This window comes from Erythrolamprus reginae, chromosome 11 (assembly GCF_031021105.1).
Source record: "Erythrolamprus reginae isolate rEryReg1 chromosome 11, rEryReg1.hap1, whole genome shotgun sequence".
Lineage (NCBI taxonomy): Eukaryota > Metazoa > Chordata > Lepidosauria > Squamata > Dipsadidae > Erythrolamprus > Erythrolamprus reginae.
This window is the reverse complement of record NC_091960.1, coordinates 7,196,149-7,219,574: the sequence shown is the minus strand read 5'-3', so window position 1 is coordinate 7,219,574 and position 23,426 is coordinate 7,196,149. Positions and strand designations below refer to the sequence as shown.

General features: G+C 40.9%; 2 protein-coding genes across 2 annotated transcripts; one reads left to right on the top strand and one right to left on the bottom strand.

Annotated features, from left to right (window-relative positions):
• Positions 1 to 1,365: 1,365 nt before the first annotated feature.
• LOC139174331 (phospholipase A2 inhibitor NAI-like) lies at positions 1,366 to 8,602 on the top strand. Its single transcript, XM_070764628.1, has 5 exons — positions 1,366 to 1,426; positions 2,413 to 2,571; positions 2,671 to 2,817; positions 4,521 to 4,691; positions 8,331 to 8,602. The coding sequence occupies exons 1-5, from the start codon at positions 1,366 to 1,368 to the stop codon at positions 8,546 to 8,548; spliced, it is 756 nt and encodes a 251-aa protein (XP_070620729.1). The 3' UTR covers positions 8,549 to 8,602.
• Positions 8,603 to 10,221: 1,619 nt separating this feature from the next.
• Positions 10,222 to 22,741, bottom strand: LOC139174365 (phospholipase A2 inhibitor gamma subunit A-like). Its single transcript, XM_070764676.1, has 5 exons — positions 22,482 to 22,741; positions 20,033 to 20,149; positions 17,265 to 17,417; positions 13,716 to 13,856; positions 10,222 to 10,535 (listed from the first exon to the last, which is right to left on the bottom strand). The coding sequence occupies exons 1-5, from the start codon at positions 22,528 to 22,530 to the stop codon at positions 10,387 to 10,389; spliced, it is 609 nt and encodes a 202-aa protein (XP_070620777.1). The 5' UTR covers positions 22,531 to 22,741; the 3' UTR covers positions 10,222 to 10,386.
• Between the last annotated feature and the right edge of the window lie 685 nt (positions 22,742 to 23,426).

Sequence of the window (23,426 nt, the reverse complement as noted above, 5' to 3'; positions counted from 1 at the left end):
CTTAGGAGTGTTAAAAGCTAATAAACCTGAACATCATTTTAAAAGAGAGAAAATAAACCAAATTAAAATGCAATCTACGTTGGTTCACCAATTTCAAAACCCTATGTTGTTGGCTCTTCCTGATTTGCTCAAGCAACAAAAATCTAGAGCCAGTTGTGATTGTAAAGTTAAGGACCGCAACGCATTGTATTTCTGTGCTGAAAATTGGCTGCGCGCAACAAAGCAACTTTCGCAAAACTTTCCAGTGGGGACCACCTATGTTCCTTTTCTGCCTTGCTGGAACTTGGTTAGGGTGTAGAGTGGTACCTCTTCTTACGAACTGAATTCATTCCGTGACTGTTGTGGTTAGCTCTGGGCCAGCTCCTGCCCCAAGGACTGTGGATGTGGGGGAGACATCCACATGCTGCAGGCCTGTTTTGCCCCCAGTGGAATCTGCTGATGAAGGCTCCTCTGACCAAGAAGACATGAGTGACAGGGAGGAGGAGAGTGTGGCAGACAGCTCAGAAGGAGATCAATTCTCTAGCACCTCCTTGGATTCAGAACAAGAGTTAATGATACAGCCATGCATGCGGAGAGCGATGCATAAGCAACAACAACTGAGAGATTATTATCAACAAAAATGAGGCCACCTGTGGTTGGGTGGGGCTGTGGTCATTAGTGAGGCTGCTATAAAGAGCAGCCTGTGGGTTTGGCCATTGTGGAGGATTATCTGATCGTTGTGTTTCGTGACTGCTTTACTGACTTTGACCTTTTGTGTGCTGATTTTTCCCCGCTTTAAAACTAAACCAGAGCAAAGTGTGTTTCGCTTTGTGAAAGAAGGACTGTGAATTACCTCACAGCTGCAAGCTAAGTATCACAGAACTGATAAGGGACTTGTACAAATTACCAGTTTGTTTGGAGACGAGTGCTCTTTGCTATACAAAAAGAGGGCTTAGGTTAAGGGAATGTTCATTATAAAGAACATTGTTTTGAATTTTCAAACGTGTGTGTGTCTGAAATTTGTACCTGTGAATTTTTGGGAGGAGTCTACCAGAGAGCCCGACAGAACAGTGACCAGGTTTGTAAGTAGAAAAGCTCGTAAGAAGAAGCAATTTTCCCCATAGGAATCAATGTAAAAGCAAATAATGCGTGCAACCCCATCCCAAAAGTCACCCCTTTTGTCTTGCGCCACTGGGAATCCCCACCTCTGGTATAGTTGCATTTTTCAAGTCTGGTGCTTCTTACTCAATTCCAGACAGAATCTCATTCATATTGTCTTTCTTTTCTTTTGAGGAGAGAAATAGTTTGGCAGTCTAAGGATTGAGCATCCCTAAAAAAACAACAGGAGACTTCTCTGAACAAAGCCAGTGGAATCGCCCATCCCCAATGCCATCTCTTACCTTGGCCTGCTGCATAGTTGGAGCATTGCTGTACCTCACTGATAAAAGTAAGGAAGCATCCTTCTACGTCAATGTTTCTCCACCTTGACAACTTTAAGGTGGGCGGACCAGATTACTTATGGGACCGTCTTCTGTCTCATACATCTCAGCAGCTGGTCAGGGTCCACAGTGTCGGCCTTTTCCAGGCCCCATCGGCTAGACAATATCGTCTGGTGGGGCCTAGGGGAAGAGCCTTCTATGTGGCTGCCCCAGCCCTTGGGAACGAGCTCCCTCCAGAGTTTGTTTGTTTGTTTAATTAATTAATTAATTATTATTTTTTGTTTTACTTATTTATTTATTTATTTATTTATTCATTCATTTTATTTATTCATTTATTTATTCATTCATTCATGTTATTTATTCATTTATTCATTCATTCATTCATTCATTCATTCTATTTATTTATTTATTCATTCATTCATTCATTTATTCATTCATTCATTCATTCATTTTATTTATTCATTTATTTATTCATTCATTCATTTTATTTATTCATTTATTTATTCATTCATTCATTCTATTTATTTATTTATTCATTCATTCATTCATTCATTCATTTATTTATTTATTTATTTATTTAAATTCATAAGCCGCCCTTCTCCTAATGGACTCAGGGCAGCATACAACAATAAAAATACAATAATAAAAATACAATATTAAAACATTCAAACATCCATCGTTCATTATTACTGGCCGGAGCAGAGAATAACGCTCAATGGTCCCAGGCCTGCTGGCAGAGGCGTGTTTTTAAGATCTTTCAGAAGGCCAGGAGGGTGGGGGGCCATACAAATCTCTGGGGGGGGAGTTGATTCCAGAGGACCGGAGCCACCACAGAGAAGGCCCTTCCCCGCAGCTCCGCCAGCTTCCTATAGAAAGTGTCAAAGATCCTAGCTTGCATTTATGAGTGTTTGTATGGGGGGGGGAGGCACACAAACACACGCAAGGAAACCCGTCGAATGAATCACTCAACTGTTGCCCTTTCCTTTGCTTTTAGGTTGTTCTATATACTGTGAAGTGTGTAGAAGATATACAGAAGAGTGTGCAGGACCAAAGAAAGAGTGCCTTCCTTACTTAGACAGCTGTGCTACTTTTCAATCAACAAACTACGACAGTAAGCAGAAAAGAGCTTATGTGGCCTCTTGGGAGGGGGGGGGTGGAATAATAGCCCACTCCTAGTGTAAGGTGCCTTCAGGTGGTCAACCCACGGCCGCCATTAAGGATGCAAATATTTCTTTCCTCTTCATCACCCCAGCCGAAGTATCTATATCGAGAAAAACCTGTTTCCAAGCTAATAGCTGCTATGAAAACGTCACCACTGTCGACCTGGGGATCAGAGGGATTATCTCCACCAGGATGTCCTGTTGTGCTGGCATCGAGTGTTCGCAACCTTTGCTCCCTTGTATGTATTGCAGGGATGGGCTTCAAAAATGTCAGCAAGGGGTTCTCTCCCTGGGTGCTGGGTGGGCGTGGCCATGATAGGTGTGGCCTAGTTGACCTCCTATTTATTTATTCATTCATTCATTTGTTTATTTATTTGTTTGTTTGTTTATGTCCAATACACAATAATACACAATAAAGGTAATAGAGGACATCTACAAAGGAAATAAAATTAGAAAAGGAATAGAATAGAATACAGTAATACCTCGTCTTATGAACCTAATTGGTTCCAGGGGGAGGTTCGTAAAACAAAAAGTTCGTAAGACGAAACATTGTTTCCCATAGGAAACAATGTAAAATCAATTAATCCGTACAACGGGAAAAAAAACGCAAAAATTGCTGCCGCCCGGCTGTCACCTTTTAAAACAGCCGGGGGGCTTCCCAGCGGCCTCCTGAACCCAAACGCCAAACCCGAACTTCCGGATTCGGCATTCGGGAGGCCGCCGAGAAGCCCCCCGGCTGTTTTAAAAGGTGACAGCCGGGCGGCGGAGCTTCCCAGCGGCCTCCCGAACGCCGAACCGGAAGTTCGGGTTTGGCGTTCGGGTTCAGGAGGATGCTGGGAAGCCCCCCGGCTGTTTCAAAAAGCGACAGCCAGGTGGTGGGGCTTCGCCGTGGCGGCGGCGGCGGGTTTGTAAGAAGAAAAAAGTTCGTAAGAAGAGGCAAAAATTTTCTGAACTCCAGGTTCGTATCTCGGGTTGTTCGTAAGACGAGGGGTTCGTATCATGAGGTACCACTGTATAGGATAAAATAAATCAATGAGAAAGTAGAAGAAAGATAAAGGGGTAGAATACATGGGATATAGGAGAGACAATAGGACAGGGACATCCTAAACCCATGATGGTGAACCTATGGCATGGGTGCTCACACCCATAATTCATAAATCCGTAAAATTAAAAAACGATGGGATTCCGGGGGTGGAGCTTTGATGTCACACAGCGTTCGGAGTTCGGATTCGGTTCCGGTTTGGCCAAATTTTACGTAAAGTTTGTCCGAACTTGCCAAACCCGAACACTGTTGGGTTCGCCCATCACTAATGATAACAGATTAGGCAAGTAGCTCAGTTTTGTGTAATTGCTATAAAAGTTCAGTTCTAGATAATGATTAAAACAATTAAAGCGTTTATGGGTAAAAACAAACTATTTAATGATTTCCTATTTTAAAAGTAATTAAGGATCATATTAAAGTACTAGAGAAGGAAGAACAATATAAAAAAACTATTAAGTATTCAATAAATGGTGCATAAATTTACTACCTCCACTGCGTCCCCCCTCCCCATTACGGCCCACAAAGAAGAGAATGGCAACAAATGCACACACACAAAAAAGAGATTTTCTACCAAAATATATGCTATGAACCTTTAGGATGAAAAACGGATATCCTGTTTCCCAACTGGTTTAGTTTTAAGATGCATGGAATTCGCCACTTTGATTTCTCTAGCCCAGGGTTTCGCTGGCTGGGGAATTCTGGGAGTTGAAGTCCAAATATCTTCAAGTTGCCAAGGTTGGGAAACACTGCTGTAGCCAGCATGAATTCTGAGCAGTTGAACTCTGTATTGTTAGTTGCTCCGGTTTGGCTCAACCCACCGCGATCATTTTTTCCCACGCTTATTTGCAAATGGGGAGTGATGGTGCCATATTTTATTTTATTTTTTGTATTTTCCCACAGTTCCCACAGTAAACAGAACTCTGAACGGAAAGAAGTGCAAAGCCTGTTTTGATGGAAAGAAGGCCTCCTGCCTGTTGGAAGAGGATGTTGCTTGCAAAGGAGATCAGACCTACTGTGTTGAACTAGCCGGACAAACTGACTGGGGTGGATTTGGCACTTTCGATGTGCATGGTAATGAATCTCTCTTCTTCTTCTTCTTCTTCTTCTTCTTCTTCTTCTTTTTCTTCTTCTTCTTCTTTTTCTTCTTCTTCTTCTTCTTCTTCTTCTTCTTCTTCTTCTTTTTCTTCTTCTTCTTCTTCTTCTTCTTCTTTTTCTTCTTCTTTTTCTTCTTCTTCTTTTCTTCTTCTTTTCTTCTTCTTCTTTTCTTCTTTTTCTTCTTCTTCTTCTTCTTCTTCTTCTTCTTTTTCTTTTTCTTTTTCTTCTTCTTCTTTTCTTCTTCTTCTTTTCTTCTTCTTCTTCTTCTTCTTCTTTTCTTCTTCTTCTTCTTCTTCTTCTTCTTCTTCTTCTTCTTTTCTTCTTTTTATTGACCTTCCCTTACTTTCCCACTCTAGCCAATGCAGGATGGGCCAACCACTATGGGACAATTCCAATTCCTATTACGGCCACCACCGATGCACTATGCGCACAGCTCCGGTTACCTTGCGTGCACATGGGCACATAATAATAATAATAATCATCATCATCATCATCATCATCATCTCTTCGTGGGATTCCCCAGCTCCTTCAAAGGGAGATCTTTTCATGTCAGTCTAAAAATGGGTGAACATTGCAGTCAGGCGGTAGGGAAAGCAAGTAGGATGCTTGGCTGCATAGCTAGAGGTATAACAAGCAGGAAGAGGGAGATTATGATCCCGCTATATAGAGCGCTGGTGAGACCCCATTTGGAGTACTGTGTTCAGTTCTGGAGACCTCACCTACAAAAAGATATTGACAAAATTGAACAGGTCCAAAGACGGGCTACAACAATGGTGGAAGGTCTTAAGCATAAAACTGATCAGGAAAGACTTCATGAACTCAATCTGTAGAGTCTGGAGGACAGAAGGGAAAGGGGGGACATGATCAAAACATTTAAATATATTAAAGGGTTAAATAAGGTCCAGGAGGGAAGTGTTTTTAATAGGAAAGTGAACACAAGAACAAGGGGACACAATCTGAAGTTAGTTGGGGGAAAGATCAAAAGCAACATGAGAAAATATTATTTTACTGAAAGAGTAGTAGATCCTTGGAACAAACTTCCAGCAGACGTGGTAGATAAATCCACAGTAACTGAATTTAAACATGCCTGTGATAAACATATATCCATCCTAAGATAAAATACAGAAAATAGTATTTAGGGCAGACTAGATGGACCATGAGGTCTTTTTCTGCCGTCAGACTTCTATGTTTCTATGTAAAAATATATTTTTTATTTTTACGTGAAAGGACACCACAACTGCGCCGCAAGCAAAGGGAGGTCCTTTCATGTAAAAATTTAAAAGATATTACGTGAGAGGACCTCCCTTTGCTTGCAGCGCTGCTGCGGCATCCTTTTTCATAAAAATAAACATAAATAAAAATAAAAAATCCGTTAAAATAAAAAATGATGGGATTCCGGGGGCGGAGATTTGACGTCACGTATACCGGCAGGTTGCTAAAGATGCCAAGGTAATCACTTCCTGGATTCCGGGGGCAGCACTAGAATAATGGAGGGAGGATGGAATCCAGGAAGTGATCATCTTGGCGTCCTTAGCAACCTGCCGGTATATGTGACGTCAAAGCTCTGCCCCCGGAATCTCTTCATGGGATTCCCCAGCTCATTTTGTGCCTCCCTCCCAGCCTCCTGACCGGCCGACAGCTCCCCGGTGTTCGCCTTCCTCCGCCTCCACCGACGCCCGGTTCCTCCTCCTCTTCTCAGCAGGTGACAGCCGGGCGGTGTTCTGAAACATATTGAAAAAAAATGCAGGGCATCCTGCATAAGCCACACACACACTGTGGTAGTAAAAATTTCGGTAGCCCTTCACTCCCTTTAAGCCACCCTTAGTCATATGATCGTCAAGCCACTCCCACCTGGTCACATGGCCAGCAAGCCCCACCCAGAAAACAAGCCACGCCCACATTGTAGTAATAAAAATTTTTTTGCAGCCCTTCATTGATAAGGTATGTCTCATTTAGTGAAAAGAAAGACTAAGGGGTGACATGACAGCAGTGTTCCAATATCTCAGGGGTTGCCACAAAGAAGAGGGAGTCAACCTATTCTCCAAAACACCTGAGGGTAGAACAAGAAGCAATGGGTGGGAAATAATCCTAAACTAAACTAAGCCAGGAAGGTGGGGGTACAGATCTCCAGGGATATTTGGATTCTGTAGAGGAGTATGGTTTCCTGCCTAAGCAAAGGGTTGGACCAGAAGACCTCTTTGTTGGGGGAGAGTTTTGTGCACACAGAAGGGAACCCCACCAGCTATCTACAGTTGACCACTATACCTAATTGAAGTCTTCAATGAAAAACATTTCAGAAGGCTTTCTTGTAAAAATACAGTGGTGCCTCTACCTAAGAATGCCTCTACTTACGAACTTCTCTAGACAAGAACCGGGTGTTCAATATTTTTTTGCCTCTTCTCAAGAACCATTTTCTACTTACAAACCTGAGCCTCCGAAACTGTAACCGGAAAAGGCAGGGAGAAGCCTCCGTGGGGCCTCTCTGGGAATCTCCTGGGAGGAAACAGGGCCATAAAAGGCAGGGAAGAGCCTCCGTGGGGCCTCTCTAGGAATCTCCTGGGAGGAAACAGGGCCAGAAAAGGCAGGGAGAAGCCTCCATGGGGCCTCTCTAGGAATCTCCTGGGAGGAAACAGGGCCTCCACCCTCCCTGTGGTTTCCCCAATCACACCATTATTTGCTTTTACATTGATTCCTATGGGGAAAATTGCCTCTTCTTACAAACTTTTCTACTTAAGAACCTGGTCACGGAACGAATTAAGTTTGTAAGTAGAGGTACCACTGTATAATAACATTCCACCACTGCAACCCCCCACAAACCACTAATCACTAAACCACTATAACAAACCGCCCAGCACAAACCACTCACGATAAATCACTCCTAATATATAGGTCACAGCCAATCAGGTTGCAGGACAACCAGCAAAAACATGGTTACATACCGATGATGGCTTACATTAGCCTTCCCTAGGGTTACAAACCATTCACTTGCACTGTAATATTAACTCCAGAAATAAACTTATTTCTGACCACCTCCAAGGTCCGCTCCAATTATTCTATTTCATTCATTCATTCATTCATTCATTCATTCATTCATTCATTCATTCATTTATTAGATTTGTATGCCACCCCTTTCCGTAGACTCGGGCCGTCTCACAACATAATAAAACAATTCATAACAAATCTAATAATTTACAATTTAAAATTTAAAGTAGTTAAGAAAACCCCATTTTTAAGCAGACATACCTACAAACATACCATACCTAAATTATATAGGCCCGGGGGAGATATCTCAATTCCCCCATGCCTGATGACAAAGGTGGGTTTTGAGGAGTTTACGAAAGGCAAGGAGGGTAGGGGCAGTTCTAATCTCTGGGGGGAGCTGGTTCCAGAGAGTCGGGGCCGCCACAGAGAAGGCTCTTCCCCTGGGGCCCGCCAACCAACATTGTTTAGTTGACAGGACCCGGAGAAGGCCGACTCTGTGGGACCTAATCGGTCGCTGGGATTCGTGCAGCAGAAGGCGGTCTCAGAGATATTCTGGTCCGATGCCATGAAGGGCTTTATAGGTCATAACCAACACTTTGAATGAAAGGTCACTTTTTGCCATTGTCTCCACAGGCTTCATGTCCAGTTGGATATACTTTGCTATGAAAGGCTGCGTCAACCCTGCCTTCTGTGAGTTGTTTCATGAGGGATCTGTCTACTTCTCCTCATTCGTTCTACTTGGAGATGGAAGCTGCACACCAGCCTCAAAATCCACAACAGTATCATCCCACCAAGTTGCTTTCTTCTTCCAAGTGTTTGTGGGATTCTTACTTTTGGCGATCTATGCTTGATGACTTGCCTTCCAACACCTGCATCTTGACTGAAGCTTATCTCAAGGACAGCCTTATGCCCAAGTTGTAGTCTTTAGAGAAGAGAAAGATCTCAACCGTATAAGGGGTGGTGAATCTTGGTGGCCACCAAGGCTTCAAGAACTGTAAAGCAATGACTAAGGGAAGCAAACATTGAAACATGGTAGACACAAAGGTGTAGAGCAGTATATTTTTAACCTTAGCAACTTTAAGCTAGGCAGACTCCAACATCCAGAATTCCCCAAACAACAGGGCTGGCTGAGGAATTCTGGGAGTTGAAGTCCATCCGTTTTAAAATGGCTGAGATTGAGAAATACAAGCTCAGAATTTAAATAGATACTGGGTTGGTCTGTCCTCAGAAAATGGCGGCCATGGTTTTATGCTAAAGAATGGGGACCCCAGAGGAACCTGTTTCCTGGTTAGGTAGATGGCCGTGTTTATGATTTATGGGGGAGTTTGTTGTATTCTGTGGTTTATTTTTAAAAAATCTTTAAGTACATTTCACTTATTTTAATGTTATGCGTGCCTTAGGTCATATAGGCTGTATAAATGCATTGAATAAATTTTTGGGGGGAAATCAACATCTTCTCTGGGTCTTTGGGAACTGTTTCATCACTGCTGGAAGTGTGAGCAATACATGTGTAGTGACCAAGTTGATGGGTGTCCTTTATTGTGTAAAAGTTATTGGTTTCCTCCAGACATTGCTAACCAGGTATTGGGGAGCAGCTATCCCAAATGAGAGGAAGGATCAAATGAGGAATTAGCCTGGACTCATTACATCAGTGGTTCCCAAACGTGGCAACTTTAAAACTTTAAAACTTGTGGACTTCAACTCCCAGAATTCTCCAGCCAGCTGAAGTCCACAAACCTTAAAGTTGCCAAGTTTGAAGACCTCTGCATTACATAAACACAAGAGGGCAAGGTGTCCCTGCCATTTGACTATTTTTGAGCCTTACCTAGTCTTTCTCAAGTAAATCTGCCAGTCTGGGAAGATTCCTGTACAATAGACATAGAACAATAAAGTAGCTAGATTGAAATCTACACATGTGAGTCTTACTGTTCATACTTGAGACCAAGTTCTTCATTGAGTGGTGTGACATGGATAGCTGTACCATTCTTTCGCTTGTATTTTCTCCTCCCTTCCTAACCTGACCTCAAGTTAGATATTGTAGATACTCCATCATCCTAGACGTCACCCACCTTTCACCCTGATGGCCAAAACAATAATTATCCTAGATAAACCCTCAATGTTGTTGACTACATGTCCCGCCATTCCCACCAGTTGGCCATGAATGAGGTTGCCAATCAATAAATGCCCTATGTTGATGTGGGTAATGGCAAGGTTTTTTGATATTTCATTTTTTCTCTTTTTCCCCATGCTGGCTTTGTAATTCTGGGAACTGAAGTTCATCTAGCTTCAACTAGCCAAGTTTGAGAAACAATTTTAACAGGATTCCAGGAATTAAAATCTATATACCTTCAAGTTGCCAAGGTTGGAAAACACTGGTCTACAGATAAGGAGGCTATAAATCCATCAAATAAATAAAATAATTGAAATTAATGTGTTTTCATAAGCTTTCGTAACCATTCCAACCCAGCCCATTTTCTCTGGGAAGAAAACCAAAGCTAAAATTAAAACAAAATAAAGACAAATAGGCAATCCAACCCAGCCCCTTGGCTTCTTTTATTTTATTTTTAATTTCCACAAATTAGTTAGCAAGAGGAATCAGAAGTTTAAAAATATAAGTTTTCCATTCAGAGCTCTTCCAATGGTTCCCATTGGTTGACACGGTTGATCTTCAGATTCCAAAAGGTTGACACTATTGTACAGAAGGTGTAATTTTGACGGCCTCGGTACATTCAACTTTTGTCACGTCGTTTCTACGTTCTTCGTGCGTTCTATTGCTCAAGCTCAGTTCTGGACAGGAAGAAACGCACCCTTTGATATTATAAGCGATGTCTGTAGGAACTGCAGAAATAACCCAACAAGAGACAAGTCAGAAAAACAGAATAACAGAGTTGGAAAGGACCTTGGAGGTCATTCATTCATTCATTCATTCATTCATTCATTCATTCATGCATGCATGCATGCATGCATTCATGCATGCATTCATTCATTCATTCATTCATTCATTCATTCATTCATGCATTCATTCATTCATTCATTCATTCATTCATCCATTTAATTTATTTAATTGGATTTGTATGCCACCCCTCACAGCATACATAGTAGACATAACAATACAATTAATCCAATTAATCCAATTAAAATATTTCAAAAACATTTATAACATTTAAAATATTTTTAAAAACATTCACTAACATTCACCCAATAAATTATGCTAAAAACATTCGTTGGTCAGGGGGAAGATCTAATGACAAAGATGAGTTTTTAAACTCTTTCTGAAGGCAAAGGGTGTGCGGGCAGTGCAAATCTCCGGGGGGAGCTGATTCCAGGGGGCTGGGCCCCCCACAGAGAAGGCTCTTCCCCTAGGCTCTGACAGCTGACATTGTTTGGTTGATGGGACCCTGAGGACACCAACTCTGAGGGACCTCACCGGATGCTGGGATTCGTGCAGTAGAAGGCGGTTTCGGAGTATAATCTGGTCCCATGCCATGTAGGGCTTTATAGGTCGTAACCAACACTTTGAATTGTGTCTGGAAGCCAATCGGCATCCAATGCAGTCCGTGGAGTGATGATGAAATAAGGGCATGCTTTGGAGGGCCCATAACCGCTCGCGCGGCTGCATTTTGCATGATCTGAAGTTTCCGAACACTTTTCAAAGGTAGCCCCATGTAGAAAGCATTGCAGTAGTCAAACCTCGAGGTGATGAGGCCATGAGTGACCGTGAGCAAAGACTCCCTGCCTAGCCCAACCCCATGCTCAAGTAGGAGATCCTATACCTGTGATGACAAACGTATGGCACATGTGCCACAGGTGGTACATGGAGCCATATCTGAGGGCACGGGAGGCATTGCCCAATGTTTACATGTGCACACTGGCCAGCTGATTTTCAATATTCTGGGGAGGAGGCCCTTTTCACCCTCCCCAGGCATCAGGAAAGCCTCCTGAACCCGTGGATGGTGAAAAACAGACCCAGCGGGCCTACTGGAAGTCCAGAGGCTTCAATGAGGCCTGAGAGTATATAGGGGGCAGTACAAGGGGGCTGCACATGAGGGAGGACATTGCCTTATGGGTGTTGGCACCCGTGTGTGTGTACTGTTGCATGCATACTTTTGGCACCAGAGCAAAAGATGTTTTGCCATCCCTGTCCTATATAATTTCATACATAATGGTGGTCCAATCTCTTCTTTAAAAACTAGAGTGAAGCATTGAAAACAATGAATTCCACTAATTGATTGTTTTCACCGTCAAGAAATCTCTCCTTATTTCTAGGTTGGTTCTCAATCTTGATAACGTGACAACGTATGGACTTCAAGACACAGAATTCCTCAGCCAACCATTCTAGGAGTTCAAGCAGTGAATAATAGTAATAATAATAATAATTTATTAGATTTGTATGCCGCTCCTTTCCGAAGGCTTAAGACTGAAGCTTAAGAAATATTGGCTTGGGACTGGCGTCTGAGGAATTCTGGGAGTCGAAGTCCACTTGAAGTCTTAAACGTTGCCAAGTTTGGAAACCTGTGGCTTAGGGAGTTATGTCAACATCCTTCCCTTAGTTACCCTGCCCAGTAACTGCATTAAAGGTGTCATGTGAATACACACCTTGTAAAAATCTTAACACAAATAGATAACACACTGTAATGGAATTTTTAGACTTTGGACCAGTGACGGGCTGTAAAAATTTTTACGACCACGTAAAAATGGGCATGGGTTATTTTGTGGGTGTGGCTTTCTGGCCATGTAACCAGGTGGGAGTGGCTTGATGATCATGTGACCAGGGGTGGCTTAAAGGTCATGTGACTGGCTTAAAGGTGGCCAACTTGACGTCACTCAAGTCAAAAGTTAGGGTTAGGGTGCCTGGCCTCTCTTCACCTCAAAGAGATGCAATTTTCCTTTCTATTTACTATTATTGAACATCCAAAATATACTATTTAATTCTATGTATATGCCATATGTGTACATACTTGTTACACACAGGCACACAAAAATATACATTATGTACTATATAAACTGTGTGTGTATACACAGAGAGAGAGAGAGAGAGAGAGAGAGAGAGAGAGAGAGAGAGAGAGAGAGAGAGCGCTCTTCTAAAATTATACACATTCAACCTCATTTACTGCAATAGGAAAAACATACCCAGAGCCCAGAAGGGAAAAAAAGAAATAATTCATTTTTTTTCTACCGGCTCTGCATACCTGACCCAAATTTTCCTACAGCTCTGTGTACCTGACTGTACCCATAGGAGCCAGTGTTCCCTCTAATTTTTTTTTGGGGGGGGGCGGAAAAAGTATAGTGTCTGAGCGGCACAGAAATAATAAATAAATAAATAAATAAATAAATAAATAAATAAATAAATAAATAAATAAATAAATAAATAAATAAATAAATAAATAAATAAATAAATAAATAAATGGACGGACGGACGGACGGACGGACGGACGGACGGACGGACGGACGGACAAACAAACAAATTTAAAAAAAACCACCCTGTTTTGCCTCAGAGAATTTCAAAATAAAATACTGTACTGTGTGTCTATAACAGTGAGCTCATAATAGGGCAACTCTATCAATATCAAAATGCCACTGAAATAGTTGAGCTAGTTTCAAACTAGATTTTGATTTTCTTTCTCTTTTCCTTCCTCTCTTTTTTCTATCTGTTTCTCTCTCTTCCTCTCTTCCTCTCTCTCTCCTTCCCTCTCACTCTTTCCCTCTGGGCTTCTGGGCAGGTTTGGAAAACTCTGAGTTGATGATGATTTTTTAGTGAGCGATTGCTCACTGCTCAGCTTAGAGGGAACTATGATAGGAGCCCATCATTCCTTTGGACCTGGCAACTATTCTCTTTGTACCTTAGAAAATTATCTTTGCACTATTATTTTTCTTGCTACCAAGGATTGCAAAATTAACTGGGCTCTTTTGGGGAGGGGGATTTCTATGAAACCCCCCCACACACACACACACATGGATGGCATCACCCCTTGCCTGACGGCTGCAGCAAACAGTAAAATAGACATATAAAAGAATTACATCTTTCTTTTCTGTATCCCACAATGTTAATGCATTTGGTCTCGGTTCCTTTGCAAATAGCTTCATGTTCACTGCTGTCCACTGAGAATAGACCAAAAACCCCAGGACAGTAATATCCATTTGGATGGGCAAGGGGCAGTCCTGTAAAATAAAAAATTTAAAAAAGAAGTGAAAGATTAGCAAAAAAGATAATCCATGTCTATGAATTTTGTAGGTTTTTTTAATGCATTTTTTACATAAACAGTGATCGGACTCATTCGAGACAATGATGAATCCGCATACAGAGGGGAAGATGAACAACTATCCTTGTGGTGTGACCAGAACAATCTAGAACTGAACACACTCAAAACCGTAGAAATAGTGGTAGACTTTAAGAGAAACCCTTCCACCCTTCCACCTCTCACAATACTAGACAACACAGTATCAACAGTGGAGATCTTCAAATTTCTAGGTTCTATCATATCTCAAGACCTAAAATGGTCACCTAACATCAAAAACATCATCAAAAAAGCACAACAAAGAATGTTCTTTCTGCGCCAGTTCAGGAAGCTCAAACTGCCCAAGGAGCTGCTGATACAGTTCTACAGAGGAATCATTGAGTCTGTCATCTGCACCTCTATAACTGTCTGGTTTGGTGCTGCAACCCAACAGGATCGACACAGACTTCAGAGGATAATCAGAACTGCAGAAAAAACAATTGCTGCCAACCTGCTTTCCATTGAGGACCTGTATACTGCACGAGTCAAAAAGAGGGTGGGGAAAATATTTACTGACCCCTCACATCCTGGACACAAATTGTTTCAACTCCTACCCTCAAAACGTCGCTACAGAGCACTGCACACCAAGACAACTAGACACAAGAACAGTTTTTTTCCGAACGCCATCACTCTACTAAACAAATAATTCCCTCAACACTGTCAGACTTTCTACTAAATCTGCACTTCTATTCTACTAGTTTTTCTCATCATTCCTTTCACCCATTTCCTCCCATGTTGACTGTAGGACTGTAACTTGTTGCTTATATCCTAAGATTTTTTATTAATATTGCTTCTTCATTGCTTATTTGACCCCTATGACAATCATTAAGTGTTGTACCACATGATTCTTGAAAATGTATATTTTATTTTATGTACATTGAGAGCATATTCCTTGTGTGTCCAATCATACTTGGCCAATAAAAATTCTATTCTATTCTAAATGGTATTATGCACCAGCACAACTTGCACACTTCCAGGGGAAAGGGAAAGATAATTGTTGGCATGGTTGCCAAAGGAAAGGAATTTTCATGCATATGTTCTGGGAGTGTGTTGAAGTTCAGAAATTTTGGAAGGCAGTGCAGAATGAAATAAATAAAATGCTAAACATTAATTGGATAATCACAAAAGAAATAGCGATATTAATTAAACAAAGAGAACTAAGAGATTTTTAAAGAAATAAAAACTGCAGCATTGGAAAGCGCTCAAGCGGTAGTGGTATTGGGTTGGAAAGAGTCTATAAAATGGACATTACAGAACTGGTACTGGTACATGGTGGATCACATTCATTTCGAAATCATGGAAATAAGATTAAACAAGTTGGATGAAAATAAATTGGAGAAGCTGATAGTACGATGGAATAAGGTGAAAGATTATATGTTGAGTAGAATTTGTGACGGAAATGTGAAAAATAAACTCCAACCACTCTTTGAATAGTAAACAAATGCAAATTAGAGCTTAGGAGAAGAAAAAAAAGAACATAATCTAGTAAATATTTGAAACCCCCACAATTGGTGGTGGTGGTGATGGTTATTGTCAGTCGGGGGATCGGCACATGCACTGTGCACTGTTTTATGTTTGTTTTATGTAACCTTATGTGCAAAACCAATAAAATATATTTTTTTAAAAAAGAATTTTGTAGGTTTTTATTGTCTCCTTTTTTCAAAAATTGCATGCATTTACAATGCTTCGTAAACTATAAACTGGTGCATGAGAGTTCAGTGATTTTTTTTGCTTCTGAGTAGTTATTAACAGTTCTATAGAACCAGTATGAACCGGTAGAAACCCACCTCTGCAATAGACAGGCAAATTTGATTTTTTTTTAGAAATATCTTTAAAAGATTATCAGCAAGGACTAAATCAGTTTGTATTGTTAGATGGTGAGGGAGGAACTTTGTTAGGGCAGGAAAAAAATCTGGTTACACGTAAAAACTGCTTAACATCCTCTGAAATAGGGAGAGTGTTGGATGCAATGATGGGCTGCCAAAATTTTTACTGCCACTCTGGACCTGGGTTATTTTGTGGGTGTGGCTTGATGGTCATGTGATCGGGTAGGAGTGGCTTGCCAGCCATGTGACCAGATGAGAGTGGCTTGACAATCATGTGTCCGGGAGTGGCTTAAAGGTCATGTGACTGGGTGGGAGTGGCTTACGAACTCCGGGACCATCTTCTGCCACACGAATCCCAGTGACCAGTTAGGTCCCACAGAGTTGGCCTTCTCTGGGTCCCGTCAGCTAAACAATGTCGTCTGGCAGGACCCAGGGAAAGAGCCTTCTCTGTGGTGGCCCCAACCCTCTGGAACCAGCTCCCCGCAGAGATCAGAATTGCCCCCACCCTCCTTGCCTTTCGTAAGCTTCTTAAAACCCACCTCTGTCGTCAGGCATGGGGGAATTGAGATATTCCTTCCCCCCAGGCCTACACAATTTATGCATGGTATGTTTGTGTGTATATTTGGTTTTTTAATAAGGGTTTTTTTTAACTGTTTGAAATATTAGATTTGTTATATGTTGCTTTGATTATTGTTGTTAGCCGCCTTGAGTCTACGGAGAGGGGCGGCATACAAATCTAATAAATAAATTAAATAAATAAATAAAAGATAAGTTTTCAAATAGGCACTTGGACTCTTTTTCAGTTGATTAAGTCCCATTATTTGAATAGCCACAAAAAGGACATTTGTTGTGGAGCCCAGTAACATTTTAAGGTTTTGTACTGAATTCACAGCATGATAACAGATTATGCAAGTAGCTCAATTTTCTTTCATTGATATAAAAGTTCAGTTCTAGATAATGATAAAATAGAATACTTCTATGTAAGTATTCATGAAGGTAGCCTACTTCATAGCACTCTCAGAAGCAACCCGTAGACAAATCCAAACAATTAGAAGACACTAATCTGTACTTTTAAAAAAATGTGCCTATCTAGCCATTACTCTTTTGTGAACAGAAATGCAATATATCACACCATAATGGAGACCAATCAATGAAGAAACCCTGCTACCGGCTCAGTTTTCAGATCAAGTTGAGTTGCTGGTGATGAGTTTCATTTCCTTTTATCCTTTTTAATCTCATTATCGGGCTTGGGAAGTGGGAAATTAGAAGAGAGCAAAGAACTGCTTTTAAAAGCGTCTTAAGAAAAGTGGGTAAAAACATACTATTTAATTATTTCCTATTTTAAACGTAATTGAGGATCATACTAAGATACAAGAGAAGGAAGGACAATAAAAAAATTAAGTATTCAATTAATAGGGCATAAATTTACTACCCCCACTGTGCCCCCCCCTTCTGAGCAAACATACCAGCAAGTGGGTGGCCTTCACACCTTTCTTCCTCACAACAATGGATTCTGGCTCTCAAATAGGACTCGTGTCCAATATTTACATCGAATTGCCCAAGTTTGCAGAGGCTGGAGGAGAAACAGTTCTTATGCACGGTTCGGACGGCAAGTGGCGCTGCGCATAGGAGGAAAGAGAAGGAGAAAGAAGTTAGCTGGTTGGATTTGTGGAGTTTTGGAAACCTCCCATCCAAGGCTGTTATAGGCGATAAAAGCTTTAGGGAGGGGCAGTGCTGGAATATCCGGGATGACCTGTGTGGAGAAGGCCTTGTGTATATTGTGTTCCTTGTCGCTTCCTGCTGTTCTCCAGCTGACGCCTGTCATTACAAGCAGTCCTCAACTTATACGTTTGAAAAGTGTTCGGAAACTTCAGATCGTGCAGAACGCAGCTGCGAGAGCTGTTGTGGGGCTTCCAAGTTTCGCCCACATTTCTACAACACTCAGTGGCTTGCATTGGCTGCCGATCAGTTTCCGGTCACAATTCAAAGTGTTGGTAATGACTTTTAAAGCCCTACATGGCATTGGGCCAGAATACATCCGGAACCGCCTTCTACCGCACGAATCCCAGCGACCGATAAGGTCCCACAGAGTTGGTCTTCTCCAGGTCCCGTCGACTAAACAATGTCGTTTTGTGGGTCCCAGGGGAAGAGCCTTCTCTGTGGCAGCCCTAGCCCTCTGGAACCAACTCCCCCCAGAGATTACAACTGCCCCCACCCTCCCTGTCTTTCATAAACTACTCAAGACTCACTTATGCTGCCAGGCATGGGGGAGTTAAGATATTCCTTCCCCCCAGGCCATTACAAGTTATGCATGGTATGTTTATGTGTATGTTTGGTTTTACAATAGGGGTTTTTAGTTGTTTTATTAATTGGATTTTCACATGCTGTTTTTATCATTGTTGTTAGCTGCCCCGAGTCTGCAGAGAGGGATGGCATACAAATCCAATAAATAATAAATAATAATAATAATGTAGCAGTCCACTTAGTGACCGTACAAAGTTACAAAGTGGACCATTTATGACCATCCCAGCTTCCACACGGTCCATGTGATTTACATTCGAACACTTGACTGTGGTTCACATTTATGACTGTTTTCATAGTGTTCGGAGACTGCAAATAGTCCAGAATGCAGCCGCGAGAGCTGTTATGGGTGTAACTCAGTTCATCCATATAACATCTTTGCTCCGTGAGTTGCGCTGGCTTCCTATTAGACTCCGGGCACAATTCAAGGTGATGGTTATTACCTATAAAGCCCTACATGGCTCAGGGCCAGACTACTTACAAGACCGACTCCTGCCGTATACCTCCCAGAGACCAATAAGAGCTCAGAGAGTCGGGCCCCAGGTTGGCTGGACCGTGGGGGGGAGCCTTCTCTGTGGCTGCCCCGGCTCTATGGAACCAACTTCCCCCCCGATATCCGTATTGCTCCCACCCTGCTGGCCTTCCGCAAGGCCAAGAAGACCTGGCTTTGCCTGGAGGCCATAAATTTACATCTTCGATGGCCAATTGTATGAATGGTGTGTATGTATATGAGCGTGACTGCCATTTCTTATAATAACTTTTTTTTAAGGGGTTTTAGTTTGTTAATGTTTTAGCCTTAGATAATGTTCGACTTCTTTTACTGTTTTGTATCTATTTATTGTATTCATACTGTTGTTGTAAGCTGACCTGAGTTCTTCGGAATTGGACGGCATAGAAGTCGAATAAGTCAAATAAATAAATAAATTTGGGGAAAAGGAATCCTCAATCTGAGTATTGTATTGGCAGTTCTGTGTTAGCAAAAACTTCAGAAGAGAAGGATTTAGGGGTAGTGATTTCTGACAGTCTCAAAATGGGTGAGCAGTGAGGTCGGGTGGTAGGAAGAGCAAGTAGGATGCTTGGCTGCATAGCTAGAGGTATAACAAGCAGGAAGAGGGAGATTGTGATCCCGCTATATAGAGCGCTGGTGAGACCACATTTGGAGTAATATTGTGTTCAGCTCTGGAGACCTCACCTACAAAAAGATATTGACAAAATTGAACGGGTCCAAAGACGGGCTACAAGAATGGTGGAAGGTCTTAAGCATAAAACGTATCAGGAAAGACTTAATGAACTCCATCTGTAGAGTCTGGAGGACAGAAGGAAAAGGGGGGACATGATCGAAACATTTAAATATGTCAAAAGGTTAAATAAGGTTCAGGAGGGAAGTGTTTTTAATAGGAAAGTGAACACAAGAACAAGGGGACACAATCTGAAGTTATTGGGGGCAAAGATCGAAAGCAACATGAAAAAAATATTATTTTACTGAAAGAGTAGTAGATCCTTGGAACAAACTTCCAGCAGACATGGTTGGTAAATCCACAGTAACTGAATTTAAACATGCTGGGATAAACATAGATCCATCCTTAGATAAAGTACAAAAAATAGTATAAGGGCAGACTAGATGGATCTTGAGGTCTTTTTCTGCCGTCAGTCTTCTATGTTTCTAAATATTAATTGCTGTAAAATAACTCTTGAGGTTATATTGCATAGTTGTTTGTTTGTTTGTTAGTGTTTTATCCTGATGTGTTTCTTTATTCTCTGTTTTTTATTCTTTCTGTACTGTTCTCTTTTTAAATGTAAATAATTTAATAAAAAGTATTTTTTTTAAAAAAAAAAGAGAGAGAAAGAAAGTTATTCAGTCGGGAAAAGAGACCTTAAAATAGTTCTTCCTTTTATTGGAAGGAAAAAAGGGCAGTGGTCATTGTGGCCTTACCTGATGAAATCTCCAGCAACACCTTGCCACATTGGTCTTCTGGAGAGTCACACTCCGTTAAGTAACCATCGCAATCTTTTCCCACATTGTGACAAACGTCACATGAGACACAGCTTCCTGAAAAGAAGAAAAGGAAGAAAAGAGCGTGCCCGATTAATTCTTTTTATCTTATGCCTTTCCCGGGGTGTTTTGTTATTTTGGATGACTGAGCATCCAACAGCATTGCCAAAAAAGCACTAAGAGTCACAAACTTAATTCTACGCAGCTTCTTCTCTAGAAACACCGATCGACTGACTAGAACATACAAAACATTTGTCAGACCAATTCTTGAATACAGCTCACCTGTATGGAATCCACACTGCATAACTGACATTAATACCATTGAAGGAGTCCAGAAATACTTCACAACAAGAAGAGTCCTCCACTCCTCCTCACGCAACAAATTACCTTACTCCTCCAGACTTCAATTACTATGTTTAGAAAATTTACAGCTACGCCGCCTCCGAACTGATTTAACTGTTGTTCATAAAATCATACATCATAATGTACTCCTATTTGGCGACTACTTTACCTTTAACAAGAGCACACAATAGAGACAATCTAAATGTAAATCAGTCCAAACTAGATTGCAGAAAATACGATTTCAGCAATAGAGTGGTTAACGCCTGGAATTCACTACCGGACTCTGTTGTTTCCCAAAATCTTCAACCTTACATTATCTACAATAGACCTCTCCCCTTTTCTAAGAGGTCTGTAAGGGGCATGCATAAGTGTACCTTCGTGCCTACCGTTCCTGTCCAAATGTCTTTTTATCTTTTCTATCTCTACTTTATACTTATATTATGTTAAACATACTACAATACTAATATTATGGCCTTCATGGCATCGGACCGGAATATCTCTGGGACCGCCTTCTGCCGCACGAATCCCAGCAACCGGTTAGGTCCCACAGAGTTGGCCTTCTCCGGGTCCCATCGACTAAACAATGTCATTTGGCGGGACCCAGGAGAAGAGCCTTCTCTGTGGCGGCCCCGACCCTCTGGAACCAGCTCCCCCCAGATATCAGAGTTGCCCCCACCCTCCTTGCCTTTCGCAAGCTCCTTGAAACCCACCTCTGTCATCAGGCATGGGGGAATTGAAATGTTTTCCCTTCCCCCTAGGCTTATAGAATTTATACATGGTATGCTTGTTTGTATGATTGGTCTCTTAAATTGGGGTTTTTTAGATTACTTTTTAATATTAGATTTGTTACATTGTTTTCTTTATTGCTGTTAGCCGCCCCGAGTCTTCGGAGAGGGGCGGCATACAAATCTAATAAATAAATAAATAAATAAAATAAATTGTAGTATGTTTAACATAATATAAGTATAAAGAAGAGATAGATGTTGTGAGCCGCCCCGAGTCTTCGGAGAGGGGCGGCATACAAATCTAATAAATTATTATTATTATTATTATTATTATTATTATTATTATTATTATTATTATTTGTATGACAAAATAAATAAGTATAAATAAATAAAATAAAATGGGAATCCTCATAGACAAATAAATCCGGAGCATCAAACCAGAAGTGATGTCCTTCAGTTCTTTCTAAGGCAATGGCTCCAGTAATACTGGACTGAGAATTGGAAGAGTAACCAGTGGAAACTTCATCCAATTTATCCAGAGGAACTGTTCACAAGCACAGACAGTTCTTCTATCATTCTCCTTTTGCAACCAACATTGGTTGCTTGGGTTGGTTGTTAAACAGTACATTGGATTGGTTGTTAAATAGTACACATAATCTCCAAGCTAATTTATGTCCAATACAATTCAAGTAAGTGGAAAATATTAGTAGGTAGTTATCAGTCATTGAGCTGCCATCAAGTGTTGAAAGATAAAACTCTCTTAGGCATTAAACCTGAACTGAATGTGATAGAGTAGGAAGGTATGTATTACTCCAAAAAGGATGTCTACATAAAACTCAGCTTCTCAAAGTTTCTAACTTTTCAAGACTGATTGGGAAGAACTAAGAGGAGCTGAGGTTTGCTTAAGTGCCAATAGAAGCCTGCACAACATTTGCTTGCCTAACTGCAGATGAATACATAAATATATTTATTTATTTATTTATTCATTTGTCCAATACATAAATGCGTAGGAAGAAAATAGACATGTGATAATATAAAAGAGGGTGAAGGTGAACTTAGAGGAGAGGATATATGAAAGGAAGAGAATATATAAGGTAGGTGAAAGAAAGGAAAGACAATTGGACAGGGGACGAAAGGCACACCAGTGCACTTATGTACGCCCCTTACTGGCCTCTTAGGAACCTGGAGAGGTCAATCATGGAGAGTCTAAGGGAGAAGATGGCCCAATGTTGAAGATGGAGAAATTGAGAACATTGAAAACAAGACAATGGAAGACTCAGAACCTATTTCCCTCAGGACATTCTGCAACATTATTCCCTTACCTCTGGCTACAAAAATGAAAAGAAGACAGATGACCTGTAGAGATTTCATGTTTCAAGTTGAAGATCAGAGCTGGATAGGATATGTTGACCTCGGTGAAGTTCTGGATTCTGTTGAAACCAGAGACTCCTCGCAACTTGAAACAGGCGTTAAGTTTAAAAATGGGAAACCCCTCCCCATAATTTAGGGCCAGCCCACTAATCCAAAAGCAAACACAAAGTTTGACCAAAAATTATTTCCACTTAGGTGACCATCTGGAAAATTTGTAATGCTGAGGTTACAGCCTTGAAAACACTTCTATTCTTTATTGTCATTGGCTCAAGCTATTGGGTTTTTTTCCTTTTTTTATCTCCACTCTAAGCAAAGTCCAATAACAGCCATCAAGTCAAACTATCAAGCAACCAACTGAAGACAAACCAGGTTGAGGTCAGTAACCAGAGAAGCATCGCTGTTAGTCAAACAGTTTGAGGCCCAAGAGAACATTAGCAAGACGATGACCTAGACAAAGATAATCTTGACTTTATTTATTCATTTACCAAATTTCTACAGTGCCCATCTTGCTTAAACGACTCTGGGTTTTTTCCTAAACAACATTGTGAAATAATATTAAAAGCAAATTGAAGACAGTGTTAAAAACAAGATTATAATTTTACAAATTACGAGTAAAAGAACAATCAGAGTTAACAAGGCTAAATGTTTAGCGAGTTACAGGGACTGCCCTCAAACCATCAGAATGGGACATTTTATATAAACGACTATCCTATACTTGACTGACAAATAAATAAAATAAAATAAAAATAAATTAATTAATTAAAAAAACTCTCCATGAGCTGGAGAGAACCAGACCTTTCCTAACAATTAGAACAATTAATCAGTGGGATGGCTTTTATTTATTTATTTTTATTTATTTTTAATTATTTTTATTTATTCTTTGTCCAATATACAAT

Excerpts from the sequence above, each read along its gene's own strand:
- LOC139174365 (XM_070764676.1), bottom strand. The coding sequence starts at position 22,530 with ATGAAATCTCTACAGGTCATCTGTCTTCTTTTCATTTTTGTAGCCAGA. Across the intron at positions 17,418-20,032 it reads GTTGCTGGAGATTTCATCAG|CGCCACTTGCCGTCCGAACC; the intron begins GTAAGGCCACAA and ends TCCTATGCGCAG. Across the intron at positions 10,536-13,715 it reads GGGATACAGAAAAGAAAGAT|TTCCTACAGACATCGCTTAT; the intron begins GTAATTCTTTTA and ends TTATTTCTGCAG.
- LOC139174331 (XM_070764628.1), top strand. The coding sequence starts at position 1,366 with ATGCCATCTCTTACCTTGGCCTGCTGCATAGTTGGAGCATTGCTGTAC. Across the intron at positions 1,427-2,412 it reads GCTGTACCTCACTGATAAAA|GTTGTTCTATATACTGTGAA; the intron begins GTAAGGAAGCAT and ends CTTTGCTTTTAG. Across the intron at positions 2,572-2,670 it reads GGCCTCTTGGGAGGGGGGGG|CCGAAGTATCTATATCGAGA; the intron begins GTGGAATAATAG and ends TCATCACCCCAG.